Here is a 19,442-nt window from a genome sequence, read left to right as displayed (position 1 = left end):
ATGAGCCAAATTCATCCTGCGACTTGTTTTTGTCAAGGTCCATGAGCTAGTTTTCACATTTTGATAAAACAAAGAATAAATAGACTATATGTAGTCTACAAAGCCTAATTTTACTATCTGTTCCTTTACATAAAGTTTGTGGACACCTGTTCACAATGAACAAAGAAGAATAAACAAAGACAGCTTCACAGAAGGAACATTTGATCTGGGCCTTTAACTGATGGACAGCGGTAAGACCAGGAAAAGGCACTTGGAATAGAGAGAATGACTTGAGTAAAAGCCCAGGGGCAGTGAACTTCAAAGCACGCCTAGAGGATGATGGTGATGCATCCTATTTGGCAGGATGATGAGGTTTATGAAGGGAGAGGTGGAAGAGTATGGAATGACTGTCTGTGGTGGGTGGGCTAAGGAAGCTGACTATGCAATAATGAAGGACATCACACTCCATTTTTCATGGAGTTTTTGCAATGGCCTCTCTTCAAGGACTCTAATAAGAGTGAAGATGATTTTCACAATAGAGCATTATAGTAATGAGATTTTTATGACAATTAGCCAGAAACAAATCCCATACTTCATTCTGGCCACCAAATAACTTATGATGGCAACATGTATTCTCCTAACTTCAGCCTAGGTCAAACTGAAACTCCCAAATGGGTGCCTAAAGACACCTTGCTTTATTTTATCTCATCTCCTCCATCATCTACCTCCCTGAAAATGTGATTTAAAATGTGACTTCAGACAGACCCTCCAGTGTAGCTTTGTTTCACATGACACTATGTTATTAATGCATGACACTATATTATTAATAATATTCACCAACAAGTCTCAGACCCACTATTTCACTCTCATTTAGTGGCAATCTCCTGCAATCAAATAATTGTGCTTGTCTGTCTGGCCCCAGCACAAGATGCACTTACACAGGCTGTTCTGTTGGTCAGTTCCATTTGCTGACAGCTCAGCAGGGAGGGCTTGATTTATTCAATGCATAAAGCTGCTACATACAAATGGAACCTTGGCTAGGGAAGGGGGAAAAAGAACTGAGAAATGCAACAGAAAAAGACATGCAAAGATGGAATGAAATGGAGGACTGAATGGAAAATCTCCATTTGCAAAAAGATGCCAAGGCTACCCCAATTTCCAAGTCCCCTGAAATCCTGAGTGCCTCAATTTTCCTTCCTCATAGACTGAAAGCAAAGACTTTATCCACAAATACATGCCTCCTAAGTGCTGTCACTCTGGTCAAACATATTTCAGTTCTCTGACTGGCCCTCTACTCCTACTCCAGACTAAATAAGGACAACAGTTCTTGTAATTAAAAAGCAAAGTAGGAAATCAAACTAAAACAGATGCAGTGAGGAAAAAATGAAACAACTTGAGAAAAGGGGAGAGAAAAATCACAGGAGAAATAGCTATAAATTATTTTATAATAGCCACAGGGCAGGGTGAGCTTAGCTGACTGGGTGCAGATGACTGGAGTAGAGCGGCTGTACCTTGGGCCCTCCCTTCTGGCTTCGCAGCATTCCCTCCACTTCTCCGCCACCCTAGTCTTCACATGACTCCTACCTGGGCCTGTCCTTGGTCCCTGTTGCTTGAAATCTCTTCTTCCTTCCTTTCTATACCCCATTAAAGTATTCACTTTACTAGTTATAACCCCAAAACGATCTCTTAAAATACTTCAAAGAGAGCTATAGACCACAGTTCAGTGTGATCATCTACCAAGAATATTCATATCCAAACAGGGGACAACAAGATGAATTCCCAATGGTAGATTATCAGGTCACAGCAGGATCATTGGAGGAAAGGAGGGAAGGAAAAGGATAAGCAGAGGTGGAATGAAGAAGGAAAGGAAGAAAATATTTACTGAGTGCCATTTAGTTTTACATATAGCATTATGTGAGCAACTGCCCAGACAATACTCCCTAGACTAAATGGCTGCTAGTCAGGAACTTCAACTCCATTAATCCAGATCTGAGATAATTCCTAAAAACAATGGTCAGGAAATACAGGGAAAGGCAATTCTGTGACCCTCTCATCTCTCATCTTATGACCCTAACATTATACACATCTGGAAAGTGGACAGTAAGGGTGGGCAGGTACTGGACTCTGCCAGGGCTTTAGAAGTCAGTAAGCTACTCTGAGGCCCCGTGTTCTCATTAATAAAGCAATGCCGTTGGGGGGAAAAAATGGTATCTATACTTTCTTCTCATATTTAAATTATATAATTTATTAATATTATGTTATCTAATTAATATTATTAAAATTATTGAATTAAAGTATTAATATTAACTATATGATTATGTGATTCAATGAATTGTCAGATTTCCCCTTCTATAAGGTCATTCCTGTAGCAGATAAATATGCTTTTATTTCTTCTATCTTAAAACAAAAACAAAAACAAAAAACTCTCCTTATATTGCTTCTCCCTCTGGGTACTATCCTATTTCTCAAATTCCCTTCTCAGCAAAATGCTTTTTTTTTTTTTTAAAGATTTTATTTATTTATTTGACAGAGAGAGAGACAGCGAGAGAGGGAACACAAGCAGGGGGAGTTGGAAAGGGAGAAGCAGGCTTCCCGCTGAGCAGGGAGCCTGATGAGGGGCTCGATCCCAGGACCCTGAGATCATGACCTGAGCCGAAGGCAGTCGCTTAACCAACTGAGCCACCCAGGCGCCCTCAGCAAAATTCTTTGAAAGAGATGTCTTATAATCCATATTTCTACTCTTTCTCCTCCCATCCTCCTTGAATCCACTCCAATCAAACTTCTGTCCCCATCACAGAACAGAAACTCTTCACATAAATGTCACCAGTGATCTCTCTAGTAGTCAATTCTGAGTTGTTCTTTTGACCGTTGGCAGAATTTTACACAGTTCCTCCACCGAACACTTTCTTCATTTGGCTTCCAGGACACCACACTCACCTCGTTGCTGGTCACCCCTTTTCAATCTAATTTTCTGGTTCTTCCTTATCTCCCTGAATTCCAAATATGGAAGATTCTACAAGACAGCCCTTATTCCTCTTCTTTCTCTCTCCACTCAGGCAATGGATGATTTCATCTGTTCCATGGCCTTGGAGACTATCTCTGGGCTGATGACTCCCAGAACTCTCTCTTGACATCACACTTGTACATCCAAATGTTTATGTGAAAACACTTTGGATACCTAGTTAAGTTCAAATTTAACATGACGAAAGTTCCCCAACTTATTCCTCCCGAAGTCTTTCCAGTCCCATTAAGTGGCAACTCCATCCTTCCAGCTGCTCAAGACTACAGCTTTGGAGTCACTTTTGAATCCTTTCTTTTTCTCACACATTACATTTCGTCCATCTGCAAATTCTATTGGTTCTTTCTTCAACACATAAGCAGGAGTCCAGCCCTTCTTTCCATTTCCACTGTTACCATCAACTCCTAGTTGAATTATTGAAGTAGCTTCTTATAATAATCACCATCCATGCTAGAAACAGATGCAAACTATACTCAAATGGAGTAACTGAGGAGAATTTAATAAAGGGACTGTTTACAAAGGTACACACAAGATTAAGAGAAATTCACAAATGATGGCCAACTGTCCTGAGTATGGTAAGGCCACTGGGGCCAAAGAAGTCACTACTATTCTTAGACCTGAAGGAGCAAAGAGTGGGAATAATTACCTGAACACACACACAACAGAAACTGTATTCTTCAGTGGACAAACTCAATCAGCCTGTGGCAACCACCAGGAATGAAGATGGAGAAATGAACATCATTAACTCACTGTTCTCCTACCTTCTGATCTTCTGATCATGGATATAACTGAATCCTAAGCCAGAAGAAGAGAGAGGCTCCTAACTTTGTGTGTTCCTCTGGGATACAGAGCAGAATGGAAAATAACAGAGAAGGGATCTAGAGGGAAAAATAAATACATCCAGCAAAATATCTTCATCTGCAAAGCAGAAATAAGTATTACTGTCATGGAATAAAGTGAAATAATCTACATAAAGAATACAGCACAAAGTCTGCCACATAATTTTTAGGGAAAAAAACAACTCTTATTTGCCTGGCATCATATTTCCAAGTGTGGAATCTTATGGCATGATGCTTTCCATACTTACAATCATGACAAATCAGTGGGCTGTGAATTTAAAGGGTTTCCCAGCATTTTTTTAAGAAATAGAAATGACCAGCATATGTCTCATGAAGTAAAGATAAGTATTGTCTCAAAAACATTCAATTAAGACGAACCATGAGAGACTATGGACTCTGAGAAACAAACTGAGGGTTCTAGAGGGGAGGGGAGTCAGGGGATGGGTTAGCCTGGCGATGGGTATTAAAGAGGGCACATATTGAATGGAGCACTGGGTGATATATGCAAACAATAATCATGGAACACTACATCAAAAACTAATGATGTAATGCATGGTGATTAACATAACATAATAAAAGAAAAAAAACATTCAATTAAATTTAATTAGAACACACATAAAATTCAAACTTCAAATATGACTCAAGACCCAGAATGCCTCTTCTCCTTCTATTCTGAAGCTCCTGAAGCCTTGGCTATCTCTCCCCTCATGTATCTCATGGCCACTACTGCCTTGAACGCTCTGTTCAAATCTATGATTCTGCTAGCAAAACTCCTTTGGCTCAAATGAAATTCAAACTAGGAGGTACTGCCCTTGCTTATGTACCCTGACTGGTTAGCTACACATAAACACAGATTACTGTAGGATTCAAATATGGAGTTGTTCAAATTCTTGAACTTTATGATCCAAAATGACTCATAATTTTGTAGGACAGAAGAAAATTTCAAATGCAGATATTCATTTGAAACAGGTTTTCAAACCCCATACTGTTTGTGTCACTGTTTTAGCTTAGGAACATGATGGAGAAATTCTAGCTACAGGGAGTAAAGATCAAACTGTCTTCTTCTTTGAGGTAGAAAAAGATTATAAGCCAATCGATTATATTATATAATATGGATGTGTTTGCCAGTTAACATGGTCTTCAATCTCCCATCCTGAAAGTACTTTACTGATTATCTGTGAGAATGGCCATGTTCTTGAAAATCCATTTCCAACTACAAAGGAGGAAAAGGGGGACACCTGGGTGGCTCAGTTAATTAATCATCTGCCTTTAGCACAGGTCATGATCCCGGGGTCCTGAGATCAAGTCCCATGTCGCACTCCCTGCTCAGTGGGGAGTCTGCCGCTCCCTCTCCCTCTCCCTCCCCTTCACCCCTGCTCATGCTCTCTCCCACTTGCTCAGGTTTGCTCTCTCTCTCTCCCTCAAATAAATAAATAAAATCTTTTTTAAAAAAACAAAGGAGGAAGAGGAAGATCATAATGTCGTTTCCTATGAAATCAAAGACATGTGCATAAAATGTTTCCATTTCTCAAGTGTCAAATCTAAGATTCTGAGATTAATAGAAACAAAAAGAGAAAGAAACAAATGGAGTCAAAGGAGAAGGCAAGGAGGAAGAGGCTAGCAGCAGAGATGGGAGAAGATGGAGAAAAGGAATTCCAGGGTGAAGAGGAGGAAGAGGAGCCATTACCAGAAATCTTTATTCCATCAATTCCCTGTCACATCCTCTGTGGATTTTACTCTGAGCCAAGGAAGTTCTGGGTTTCTTTGGGTGACTATGACTCTGGTTTTCTGTATCATTGTGAGTTCCCCCATATGACAAAAGCAGTGGTATCACAGAAAAGAAGGATGAGCCTTCTGATTTTCTTCTTGAAGACACAGAGAATAATCCCATCCAAACTATCACTTTCAGCATTAGCCAAGACTGATGTTTTGTGGAATGCAAAATGGAGAAATTTGAGTCTTAGTATCCTAAGCCAGAAAAATCCTTCATTGACGAATATGGTAGACTACTGGCACTTCAATATGCATGCCAATAATTATGGTTATGGATTAAAGGCATCTATCCTAGCTTTGATGACCGTTTTTTGGTGACCACTGGAACAGGTATTAATATTTTGTTTTCACCACATTTTCTGAATTTGAGCTAAACAAAGCCATCAAAGCCAAAGTGCTGTCTCCCAGGTTAGGAACTGAAGCAGAGCCAACTCCAGAAGATATGGAAAATCCTAAAGCCTACAGTATTGAGAATGCCAGAAGAAAAAGAGAACATAACAAGTTAATGAAAGAAGTGGGAGAGTAAAGGCTGGAAAGAGAGAACTCAAAGCTTTAAGGAATAAATTTTGGAAACTTCTAGAAATGAATGAAGAATTACCAAAGCATATGCAGTTTAAATGAACAGATCAATTATAGAAAAAAAAGAATCAATTATCAGAAAAAGGGAAGAAATTCTACCTAAAACCCTAAGAGAAATTATGGTGAAAAATCAAATTGAGAAAAGGAAGAAACATATTAAAACCTGAAAGGGGCCCAACTTAAGATTCAGCAGTGAAAAAAAAGAATGGAAGGAACTGTACAAGAGTAAACCTGATGATGACTATGAAGATTCCCAAGATGCTGAAGCCATCAGAGAGACCAGTTGTATATGGGAGACTTAAATCTGAAGACAGCCTTATACTATAAGATACCTCAGCATATGAGAATAAATGCCATGAAGAAGAAAGAGAAACTGGGACACCTAGACTCCATGGCCCATTCAAAGAAAATGCACATGAACAGGTACATTCTCTCTCTTTAAGACCTCACTGTGGCTGTCATCAAGGAAATACAGTGCCTGGTACAAGAACTGAAGAGCATTCAGTTGATTCTTCACATATCCAAGCATATCCCTATTCCCCAAATCCCCCCAGATATACCCAGAAGTTCCAGAAAAGAGATTCCAGTATGATGAGGAAACTCTCCTAGTTTTAAGCAACAGCGGACGAAGAGTCAGGATGAAAAGTCAGGGTCTTGCAGGCTCTCAGATTCTCTTCTGGAAAGGACAGTGATCTGATGACATGAGATTCATCGTCTAGATCATCAACGGCATCAACACTCAGCCTAGATACTCCAAAGTTAATGGAATTTGAAAAAGCAGATCCAACTGATGTAAAGCTGGAGATTACAAAAAGGGATGACATTAAACACTTATACATGCAACAGTATTTGACCAACAGGATCAAAGAACTGTCGCTTTTGATGCAGAACTCTATCTCCCAAGGCATCAGAAACTAAAACTAGATACTCAAATGAAATGATCTGACCTGCACCATGTCACATTATTTCAAAAAATGCTTCTCCTTGAGAATTTTGAAAAACAGGAGAATGTACTTCAAGAGCACATAATTCAGGAGGCAGAGAGGAACTGGACTTGCAATGGAAAATAAATGAAACTCTTAAAGAGATGGAAGAGAAAAAGAATGAAATTGCCAAGCTCCAGGACCAAGAAAAGTCACTCTATATGGGCTTCCAAGCTGCCATTGGAGAAAACAATAAATTTGCTAATTTCCTCATGAAAGTCTTAAAAGAGTAGTAAGTGGATGAAGAAAAAGGAGGTTGAATGAGATGCTGATGAAGTTGAAGATAATGATGAATCAAGTGAAGAATCCGGCTGGGAGAGTGATGAGGATGCATATGAATCTCATAATAAGGTTTTTGATGATATTATTTGCCCAACAAATTGTGATATGGGTCTTTTTGAACTGGCCCTTCAACTCTGATAGAACAGGATGGACACTGAGGAGGCCTTAGTTGAAGGAAAGAAAATTACCAATAACCTCAAAAAGAAATATGATGCACTATCCAAAAAAGTAAAAATTGTGACAAATAACCTGAATGCAGCAAAGGAGGCCCTAGAGGTTTACCAATGAGAGACACAGCAGTGGCTGAATGAACTGCTGGTTATGATTCCACTCAAGCTCCACCGGATAGATCATGTAGTATTTGGAGAAATACCTAATGATCTTTCTGGAACCTTGGTCTTTTCTAACCATTCCTTGGGAAGGCTGCAAGAACAAACTGTACAACTCCATGAGGAAAATTCCAAGCAACAAAAACTTAACAAAGAATGTTGGAAGAGGTGTAAACAGCTTATCTGAGAAAAGAGAGAGATGGTAAAAAGAATAAGCAAAATGGAAGAAACAACTAATGATCAGCAAGTTTAGCTGTGGGATGGACCTAGAAACCCTTCAGACAGTTTCTGTGAACACATTTGAAGAGCTAAAGATCAAGAAACTTTGAAAGGAATTATTGAATGCAAAGGAAGATGTAATAGGAAAAGCTTGCTCAAGTGCAATGGGAGCTGATGACAAAGACAAAAAAGCACACCCAAAGCTTCATCAGACAAATGATTTATGTATCAAAAAGAGGAAACTTGATTCTTGGTTGAATACACTCCAAAACCAGCAGGGCAATGGCTTCCAGGGCCCTAGGAAAGCAGATATATATTGTGGCAAGAGAGAAGGTCAGAGAACTGATCCAAGTTCAGGCAGAAAAGAGAAAGAGTTGTTCTTTTGCATCAGAAAGGTGGTCTTACCCTCTCGCCCATTCAGCCTCTGCAAGAGAGTAAGATGAAGCCCATGCACGGGCCTTTAAGTTTGCTTTTTTCTCAAATCCATCCAAGATTTCTGACATATAACTGATCAGAAGTTCTGTTTCCTTGCCACATGCCACAATCCTATTTTTTTGAAGTGAACTTACCTAAAACCAGTCTAAAACCAGATCCAGTCATATAGTTTTAATAATTTTTCTCCAATTTGGTTATCTTAGAACTGACTGTAGCACCCAACATCAATTTCCGATTGAACTGAACCCTTTTAGATCCATTTGGAACCCACTGGATTGAATATGGAGTCTCAGAAAGCTGTATCTCAAAACTGCAAGAAAGTATTTGTAATATATCATGTTTTAAGAAATTTGTCTCTTGGTTATCTGAATGTTTAGCCATTGGCAAGACAAACTATCATTTAGCAATCTGTGAGAAAACTTGGCTTTTTCTAATCCTTGGAAAATAAACTTTGATGTTAAATATTCTCTGAGAGGACAAAAAAGAAAACCACAATCCCCAGGGAGAGGAAGTGAATGAAAACTTGGACAAAGTAGCCGTCAAAAGAGAAAGGGACAAACCAGGGGTATAGGCCAAGCAGCCCTAATTCCTTAGAGTTGGTAATTTGTGGCTGAAGATGGATTTAGGTCCATCAGAGAGACATATTGAATACCTGCAAAACGATGCAGCAGAACTCATCTTTGTGAGAAATAAGACACAGAGGAATACGTTTCCTTGGTATCTACTGGGTTGACAGAATAATCTCATCTCATTGGAGACTAAAAATTGAGAGAATAATGAGACTCTCTGGAATTGTGGGGCCAGGTTAGAGAACTTTGACCTGAGCTGGAAAGGGCTAAATTAGAGAATACAGGGTTGAGGAGATAAGCTGAAGTAAAAATAATATGCTCTCTGAGCAGTTATGTTATTTATATACTATATGCTTTACGTATATTATCTAATTTCATTCTTAAAACAATGCAATGAAGTACTAGTATTATGTCGACTTTACAGAGAATGAAACAAATTATGTAACTATTCTTTAATTGAACATTTATTCCGTTTTTTTCTATGCTGAATTAAACATTCATTTTATATTCTTAAAAAGAAAAGCACAAACATTCTGCCAACAATATCTTAGAACAAGAAATGCAAATTAGAATTCTGACATTGTTAACTTCGCAGAGCAGTTATTTGAGGGCTCAGGATGCAAGACATGCAGACAGACAGCAGTTTGCTTTGGACTGGCAGAAAGCAGGAGACTATCCAGTTTCCTGAGTCACCTCTGGTTTCAGCAAACTCCTCAGCTCTGAATGGAGCAGAGGAGTGTGTTTTAACAAAATGGTCAATAAGGAGGCTTTTCTCTGAAGAGGTTTGCAGCTCTACTAGTATGCTAAGTATTCCCATAGTTTCTCATGTCCTATGTCATCTTCTTTCAGGTTCTAGTCGAGTCATTTGCTGTTTTTATTTTTTATTTTTTTTATTTGACAGAGAGAGAGAGAGCAAGCACAAGCAGGGGGAGTGGCAGAGGGAGAGGGAGAAACAGACTCCCCACTGATCAGGGAGCCTGACACGGGGCTGGATCCCTGGATCCCAGGACTCCAGGATCATGACCTGAGCTGACGGCAGGTGCTTAACTGACTGAGCCACCCAGGTGCCCCTCTTTTGCTGTTTTTAATACAGATCTAGAAGTAATGATAGGTTACATCACTCTGAGAGATCATCTCTAACAATCACTTTTGATTGTGCATAACATTTTAAACTAATTTGAGAGTGTCGTTTTCATTTCAGGGTAAGTGGTCGTGGGAATTCCTGGCTATACCCACCTAAGAATGATCTCACTGATACTTGGATTCCTATTAGTAATAGAACATAGCACTTTAGATTCAGAGCTCTATGGGTACATATTAATGAGCCACTCCACTGAGCTGTCCTAGAATATAAATTGATTACTGAGAAGGAAAGGTGAAGAAGGCAATATAGCATCAATGTAGAAAGTGATTCAGCAATGTCAAGTCTTCCTAACCTGATGAGGCTGCTGATCTGTCCCCCAAATTATATAGGATTTTGTTTCCTTTCAAAGATTCTTTAATATTCCTATTTAAGAGGTCTGAATAGTTTGTACCTATTACTATAAATCTCTGGTGTAGTAGCTTCTCTATTGGAGAACATTTACCACTTTCTCTGCTATATGCTCTAAACTCTGTTTGCCTTTCAAGCACTTAAAAAAAAGTCATAAAAAGTAATAATAAATAAATAAATACACATTAAATTCAATGTGTATTTCTGTGTGCATATGTGTGTGTTTCTGTGTGTCTGTGTTCAAGTATGTATTTGTTCTCTGGGTCACAATATAAAATGTATTTCTTACTAAGAGTCATGGTCAAAAAGTATTTGAAAGGCACAATCAAGAACACTTCTTTCTACTCTCACCTCTCACACACCAAAGTCTTTGCAGCTATGATTAAATTAAGGATTTTGAGATGGGGAGATTATCCTGGATTATAGAATTGGACCCTAAATGCAACTATATGTATCCTTCAAAAGGAAGAGGAGATTCTACACACAAAGAAAGCCAATGTGAAGACAGAGTAGAGAGTGATTTCAAGATACTGACCTTCCTTGAAAATTGAAGTGATGCAGTCACAAGTCAAGGAATGCTGGCAGTCATCAGAAGCTAGAAGAAGCAAGGAATGATTATCCATTCATCAGTTGATGGAAATTTCAAAAGATTACTTTTATAGCTTCTTTCCATGTCCTTAGTGGGAAGGGAAAAGATTACCAGACTTACATCCATGAGTGAGGTATCATGAGAATTGAGAGGGCCTCCCGCACACCAATTTGTACTTCAACATGCCTCATAATAATGGCCAACACACTGAGTGATAATTACATGCAGAGCAGACCATGTACATAATTCTCTATCCTCACAAAAATTTGGTGAGGTAGTCATCATTACCCTTGTTTTACAAATGAGAAAATTCAGAGTGAGAAATAACTTATCTAAAATCATACAACTAGTGACAGAACTAGGTTGTACAGCTACTTTGACTTGCCTCCAAAAACAGAGCCTTGTCCACTTAAAGTGTCTCCCTATATTACCTATCCCTAGTTTCCTGAGACTGGGCTTCTGTATGTTAACCTGTTCCTCAAGCAACCTATATGCTGTAGTTTGTACATACCAAAAATATACATAATAGAAAATTCTTTATATAATACATGAGAAATTTTGGTTGACAATAAATTACATTACAAAAATCTCAGGGCTAGATGAATTCTTAAGGATCCAAATGCAGAATCTTTTTACAGATGGGGAAAACAAGGCCAACAAAGTTGCATACTTGTCTAATATGCAACCAGCTCATCAAAGCAGAATTTCATTGCAATGTAAACCGATTTCTAGTACTTTATAAGTTCTAAGTGGAAAGTAACTCCAAACTTACTTGATCAAACATTGTAAAACTTCCATTACTGTCTCCATTACTTTCCTCTTCTCAAGCATTTATGGAGGGATATATAAAACTGATGCCCTGTAATGGCAAAACCAAACCTTAGTTTTTGAGGAGAGGAAGAGAAATTTTAAATAGCATTTTTCAGTTGGGATTTGGGGAATCCCAGGATCAGAGTATTAACTGACTTTGAAGTGATAATTCCGTTCTACAAAACAAAACCGCAAATATTTATACAAGGTCAAATCACAAATTAAAATAATTATTTTAAATAAGAAAATGCTACCGAGCACCCCTGAAACACAATTTGGCTTGTTGTTTTGGTTTTCTGGGACATATTCTCATTTGCTATACTGGCTTGCTGCGTATTTATTTGGCTTCAAGGTGGAACTGTTACGGCATTTTTAAGGATATTCATTACCCTTGACAGTTAAAAACAAAATGAAAGGCGAATGGACTTGCTGAAAAATGGGGTGGGGCGGGTGTTCTGAGTAAGGCTACACAGTATTTGTTCTCGCCCTTCTGCACCAATACCTTTCCCCACAGGAATTTCCAAGCACCTTCGGCCCGGTAGCAAAGGGCAAAACACAGAGAAGCCCCAGCTCTGAGCCCAAGCAAGGAGGCAATCCGCCCACCCATCAACCAATCTAAAGTCGTGTTCTGCACCTGCCCACTGCTTGAGCGACCTTTTCCCTCTGGCCCACTGCGTCCCCTTTTACGACAGTTTTCCGACCTATTTGCGGCGGCTACTGCCGTATTTCCTGGGGCGTCCGTATCTGGGCGGTTTGTGTCCGCTGGTGGTGGCCGCATCGGTGTCTGGTGGAGGACTGGGAGTTGGTGGCTGCGGCCTTTGGGCTGGGATGAACCGCGCTCTCGGTGGAGGCCGGGGAGCCGAGCCAGAGCCATGGTGAGTGCGGCCTTCTGGTCTCCCTAGCGATCTCGGGTCCAGGCCTCAATCTCAAGTTGCGACCTCGGAGCAGGGGAGCCGAGGTTGTCTCCCCATTGCGACTCTGGGCTGGAGATACAGGACCGCAGAGAGCCACGCTCTCCAGGACACAAGAGCTGTTGGCCCAACTCTCGAGGGCCTTTATGTTCTCATATGGCCCTTCTACAGGGGGTTGCAGTCCCTGGTTCGTCGTCCCCGAGGCTCAGTGATTAGTGGAAACGCATTTGATTATACCTGCCCTTCCTCTGATACAGCCTCACAGTACCTTCTCTACTTTGCTGTACCCTTCCCCTTGGCTTTTGCCGACACATCTTTTCCTGAATACATTTGGAGCCTCTGTACAGTGACCGTGAGACGCCACAGTGCCGAAGGCGCTGGGAAAAGCTATTCTTCTCGTTAAGCCCACGTGTAACGTTGAAACGTGTTGTCAGAATTCTGCAGTGACTTTAAATAGTTCTTTCTCTAGCAGAAACTTTATTTCCATTGTTCTTGATTGAACATTAATGTGGTTTCATTTGCCCGGAGGTGAGAGGTTTTCAAAGGGAGGGTAATCTTTTTCACTGTTGTAGAAGTAAATTAAGCAAATCCACTCGCTCTTGTCTTTCACAGTGAAAATCCCATACCTTTACGAGGAATTGGAGGTAAAAGTTGCAGTTAAAGGATCATGGGCAGACTATTTACTTCCTAAAAGTTGTTTCTCCTTTTGAAATAAAACTTGTAATGAGTTTGGGATGGGACAATAGGTACCATGGGGAAGGGTGAGAATTCGAGAAGTAAACTATTTACTCTGCTTCCCCTTACCAGGCCAGTACAGTGGTAGCAGTTGGACTGACCATTGCTGCTGCAGGATTTGCAGGTTTGTTTATGGTTTGGGAGTGGAAGTGAAGTAGGGGAGGTTGGAGATTGCTTAATTAGTTTATTGCTTTTGTTTTTAGGCCGTTATGTTTTGCAAGCCATGAAACATATGGAGCCGCAAGTAAAACAAGTTTTTCAGAGTCTACCAAAATCTGTAAGACTTACTAAACATTTTTGCTAATTCTCATTCCTGTATATGAAGCCTAGAGTCACACTTGAAGAGGGTAAATTTCCAAACATCCGTGGAGTTTTGAGAGATTGCTTTGGGCCCCTTCTCTTCCTTCCCACAAAGAGGGTTTTCTTAGAAGTTCTGAGCTTTGTAATATTGTTAACCCTAAAAAAATGTTTTGTATGACAGAATTGGGGTATTAACACAATTCTAGTATCATGAAAATTATATCACTTTATTGTTTAGATACTGTTAACTTCAGCAGCATTTGTCCAAATTCTTGCCTTCCCTTATCTGCTCTGCATGACAAACACGGAGAGATCTAGGGGTCTGAAGTGATCCATTCTTAACTGTGTGGCCCTGGCACTCCCTAATAAGATTCTTGGGTAGCACTGGAGTTAAGTAGGCTATAGAGTATGAGTGGATGTGATGTTTGGCTGTAACAGCTTGTTCAGTATTTATTTTTACTGTTGTGATTGAATGTGACAGAATAGGGTGACGGTAGATTTTACTAATATCATCTCTGACATAACAAGGTCAGAGGACCTGGTAGCCTGATTTTCTCAATACATATCTTAAAGTCTTGTTTTAGTAGTTACCTTTACCCTCAAAATACCCTTGAACCACTCATTTGAAGGGATCTCCAAATCCTTTTCTTAAAGCACTTGTTTTTCTAACATATATTCTTAGATCAAATTTTTTAAATTATATTTTAAAGACTTAGAGAGAGCATGAGACGGGGGGAGGGTCAGAGGGAGCAGAAGACTCCCCAGTGAGCAGGGAGCCTGATGTGGGGCTCCATCCCGGGACTCTGGGATCATGACCTGAGCCAAAGGCAGATGCTTAACCGACTGAGCCCCCAGGCGCCCCTCTTAGATCAAATTTTATCTATAACATAGCTAACATGGAATAATCTTCCCTTTATTCCAAGAACTGGCTTTGAGGCACTGTTCTTTTGTCTTATATTTTTAAGATAGTTTTTCTGAGGGGAAAAAATGGATGTTTAATGATCATTAAAATATTCGTTGCTACTTATAAAGCTAAAATGCGGTAAGAGTTGCAGTTAAGGTTCTCTGAAATGTCTTAATTTTTCTATGAACATTTTCAACACTTTTTTAGCAATTTTCAGTTTATTCTAATAATCTATTTTTACGGATGCATTTCCTCTTTCAGGCCTTCAGTGGTGGCTATTATAGAGGTGGGTTTGAACCCAAAATGACAAAACGAGAAGCAGCATTAATACTAGGCGTAAGGTAAATAATTTCTAATATTTGTAACATTTTTGTACAACTCTTAGAGCTATGAGCAAATGTAGAAAGACCTTTTATTAAAACTTATAATAGTGTTACATACATTGTAAGATCTAAACACTCCCTACAAAAGTACATTGAGAAGGCACACTGGCACATAAGCACTTTTTAATTCACTGAAAGATAGGCTTTTAAACCGACAGTTGCAGCGCTCAATGTTGTTCTCTATAGCATTTTTTGTAGTGAAATTCTCCACTTCCAGATAGTTAAACATGCTTTCCCTTTCAGTAAAAGGACTTTTATGATTATGAAGTTCAAATAATTTTAATATTTGAGAGCGAGCAAGCGAGCATGAGTGGTGGGAGGAGCAGAGGGAGAGGGAGCAGCAGACTCCGTGCTGAGCTCAGAGCCCAAAGCGGCTCTATCCCAGGACCCCAAGATCATGACCTGAACCAAAATCGAGAGTCAGACACTTAACCAACTGAGCCACCCAGGTGCCCCTCAACTAATTTTTTATGAATGCCTTTATGGGGTGCCTGGGTGGCTCAGTCAGTCAAGTGTCTGCCTTCGGCTCAGGTCATCATTGAGCCCCATGTCAGGCTCCCTGCTCGGCGGGGAGTCTGCTTCTTCCTCTTCCTTTCCTCCTCCCCCTTACCCCCAATTGTGCTCTCTCATGCTCTCAAATAAAATCTTAAAAAAAAGGGGGGGGGCGCCTGGGTGGCTCAGTCGTTAAGCGTCTGCCTTCGGCTCAGGTCATGGTCCCAGGGTCCTGGGATCAAGCCCCGCATCGGGCTCCCTGCTTGGCAGGAAGCCTGCTTCTCTCTCACTCCCCCTGCTTGTGTTCCTGCTGTTGCTCTCTCTCTCTGTCAAATAAATAAAATCTTAAAAAAAAAAAAAAAGGAAGGGGCGCCTGCGTGGCTCAGTCGGTTAAGCGGCTGCCTTCGGCTCAGGTCATGATCCCAGGGTCCTGGGATCGAGTCCCGCATCGGGCTCCTTGCTCAGAGAGCCTGCTTCTCCCTCTGCCTGCCTGCCACTCCCCCTGCTTATGCTCGCTCACTCTGTGTCAAATAAATAAATAAGGAGCTATTTAGTTCCCTGATTCAGAAGATTCATCATCCTTGTATGTTAGGGAAGAGGTTCCTAAACCACTTTCCATATTGTTGTGTTGACTTGACTCCAGTTTCACAATATCTTTAATTAGCCTTTATGTACAATTTTTTTATATGATCCAGAAGTAAACTCCACCTTTTTCTTTTTAAACTAGCCCTACTGCCAATAAAGGAAAAATAAGAGATGCTCATCGACGAATTATGCTTTTAAACCACCCAGACAAGGGTAAGTAGCCATTAAATTCTTCTTGTACAGGTTTTTAAGTCACTAATTGTTACTAGTGGAATAATTTCATACTTAATTCTTGGCTATTTCAAGGGAAATGCCTAAATCTGTGTGGGAGCACTGTTGCCCAGGCTGGATCCATCCTTTTCCAATGTCTTAAAAGAATAAATCCTGAATGAAAAATTTATAGAATAAGTTTATCTAGTAACTACTGTAATTTGAAAGTGGTGATAACATTACCATTTTCAGATCTGCAGTAGTGATAAATGTGACTTCTCCTAGTCTAAATACCATCAATACTGTTTTGGTGGCGGGGGGGGGGGGTCTATATTATTAAAGGAAATGTTAAGTTTCAGTTAAGGAAACTAAAAATTTAATTTTTCCTATCCATTATCCACTTCTATCTGTATCTAGAAACCTGTAAGATTTGTTTCTATTTCTAAGCAGACTTGACTGTGCTGAAAGCAAATAATTACTAGGAATACCAAAATATAGATCCCAAAATCCTTGTTCCACTGCTCAAAAACGAATAGGCCCTTTTAAGAATGTTTTGATTTTAAACAGGGCTGTGATTGTTTGGTATTGGACTGTAGTAGCCTCCTTTACAAAATTTAGCTTCTATTTTTGAAGGGCTTCTGATTCATTAAGTGTAGTATGGAGCCTATAAAGGTGTATTTTCTTATTGGGATGTTGATGCTTGCTGCTCTGAGAACTACATTTTGAGAATCAGTGCTCCAGCGGAGTAACAGGAAAGCACCCAATATTATGAAGGCACAATTAGTAACAGGAAAAGAGAAAAACTGTGGACAGAAAAAGAGTACAAATCATAGTGGGGGGTCTTTCCAACAAAGCTCAGAAACCTCTGAGAACATATTTTCAAAGTAACATAGTACAATAAATTCATGTTCATGTATGACATAATCATCATAAATAGTAACACTATTTCAAGGTCACATATGTAGGGGTTTTTTAATCCTATTTCTATCAGTTTAAGTCTTTAAAGGTGCCATTTTTGTGGAAATCTTCATGTGAATTACTTCATTTCCCATTGGTGAAAGATACTACCATACATTTGGTCATCTGTTTGCTGTGTCATAGTTATTTTAAAAAGTCAAAATGCCGTTTCTGCTAATTCCACCTCTCAGATAAGCAATAGGAATCCTTTAAACGAGAATGTTCACCAAGCAGAAATTGAGAAGCCGTATTATAACTATTCCTTTTTTCTTTCTTCCTATAGGAGGATCTCCTTATATAGCAGCCAAAATCAATGAAGCTAAAGATTTACTAGAAGGTCAAGCTAAAAAATGAAGTAAATGTGTGATGAATTTTAAGTTCTTGTTAGTTTATGTATACAAGTGCTAGCTTTTTATAATAAAATGCCTCAAAGCTACAAATTTTAAGAATGATTTGGCACAAACTAAACCAAAGCTTTGGTAGAAGTTTCTTTGAATGTGAGGATTTTAAATGAGATTATAGAATATTTGGAGATTTAACATTCAGTAATTATAGATACCACTTGAATAGAAATTAGACCGTCTCTGGCTTTGAAGGAGCCCCCAATCTAATGGGATAGTGAAAAATTGGTAATTAAAATACAATGTGATATTAGGATGAAATTTGCATAGGTTGTTATAGGAGGGATTCATCCTATTGGGAGAAAAGGCCACTCAAAGTTGAGAAAACCAACCCCACTGCTTGGAACCTCAAATTTTAAAAGTGAGTTTAGCCACAACTTTGATCTAAGAAATATATCTAATTATATGTATATAATTGGCAGAATTTAGATTTCATACATTAAAAATTGTTAACCGCATAAGGTTTGACAGTAGAGGTCTTGTTTTTAATCAAGAAGTATTTACAATGTATTGAACTAGCCACGAGCCACTTAAAGAAACAAAGTTTATAAATTATTGGGGGTTTTTTATGTAGTAAGTTTTTGCATTTGTTATGACCAAGCTTAAACACAATTAGCAAAACTAAAAACTGAAATGCTCTCATTTATGGAAAATACCCAGCATGGACTATTGGAGAATTTATAAACTCATATATTTAAATAACGTTTATGGGTAAATTGGCTTATTATAATTGGTCTAACATAAAATATAGAAGGATCTTAACTAGAGGACCTGTAAAAACATCTGAAGTCAAAGTCTGTGGCCACCAGCAGGAATGTTATCTTTAGCTGTAAGATGATAAAGTATACTACCTACTTTACATCATCTTAAAAGTTCTAATTAATGGAGAACACAAGACTTTCAAGGTCCGTTAAGATCAAAATAGTGGCGGCAATCCTGTTTGGTGTAGGAATGTGTTTACTGGCACTTCAGATTTGGGTTAGATCTGCTCTTTATTTTCCTGTTTCCTTAAAATCTGATCAAGTCTACTTGTTATGATTTAGAGTAGGAGAAAGCACCAGCTTAAGGCAGCCATGGCTTTTATGTAAGATAAATCTTTTTAGTTATTTCTAGGGAGAAGGGATATGAAGGTACACTTTGTTATTCAAAGTAGTAATGTTCTATGAAGTTACTGAAAACACTGAAATCAGAAAATACTGAACCATGTGTTCATAGGGGAAATAAAGGTTCCTCTGACCCTCTGGGTCATGTTTTTATCAACCAGTCAATATATAACCTTGTTTTATATATATGTGTTTCTATTTAAAGACCTTAATGTTGTTGATTCATTAACGTTAAACTTGCAACCAACACTAACTCCTGTCGTTACATTACAGCCTTCTTGTGTTTAGGAACATTAGGCGGCACTTCACTAGGCTTGAGGGCCCTCTTAAACAGGAAAATCACCAGTAAGCACAAAAATATGAAAAACTCAGCATTACCTGGACCACAGAAGAAATGCTTATTTACAGTATGGTAACTGAAACAAGGCAAGCATCACTTTGGGTGTTGGGTGATTGTCAATTTGCTAACAAGGAATCTGCTAATAATGAGGATCAACTATTTTGGCTTACTAATGTTTTGTTTCAGTCTTTTGGACTAATCAAAAGTTTCCTTAAGAGATTATC

At 39.1% G+C, this 19,442-nt stretch overlaps 1 protein-coding gene and 1 pseudogene across 1 annotated transcript; both read left to right on the top strand.

Annotated features, from left to right (window-relative positions):
• Nucleotides 1-315: 315 nt before the first annotated feature.
• On the top strand, nt 316-8,513 carry LOC118000721 (annotated as a pseudogene).
• Nucleotides 8,514-12,603: 4,090 nt separating this feature from the next.
• DNAJC19 (DnaJ heat shock protein family (Hsp40) member C19) lies at nt 12,604-19,125 on the top strand. Its single transcript, XM_034999633.1, has 6 exons — nt 12,604-12,772; nt 13,616-13,667; nt 13,747-13,820; nt 15,009-15,088; nt 16,350-16,420; nt 17,658-19,125. The coding sequence occupies exons 1-6, from the start codon at nt 12,770-12,772 to the stop codon at nt 17,726-17,728; spliced, it is 351 nt and encodes a 116-aa protein (XP_034855524.1). The 5' UTR covers nt 12,604-12,769; the 3' UTR covers nt 17,729-19,125.
• Nucleotides 19,126-19,442: the final 317 nt, after the last annotated feature.

This window comes from Mirounga leonina, unplaced genomic scaffold, assembly GCF_011800145.1.
Source record: "Mirounga leonina isolate KUSES-001 unplaced genomic scaffold, KU_Mleo_1.0 Mir_115, whole genome shotgun sequence".
Taxonomy (NCBI): Eukaryota; Metazoa; Chordata; class Mammalia; order Carnivora; family Phocidae; genus Mirounga; species Mirounga leonina.
Note: the sequence above shows the minus strand (reverse complement) of the source record. Positions and strands in the feature narration are given on the sequence as shown.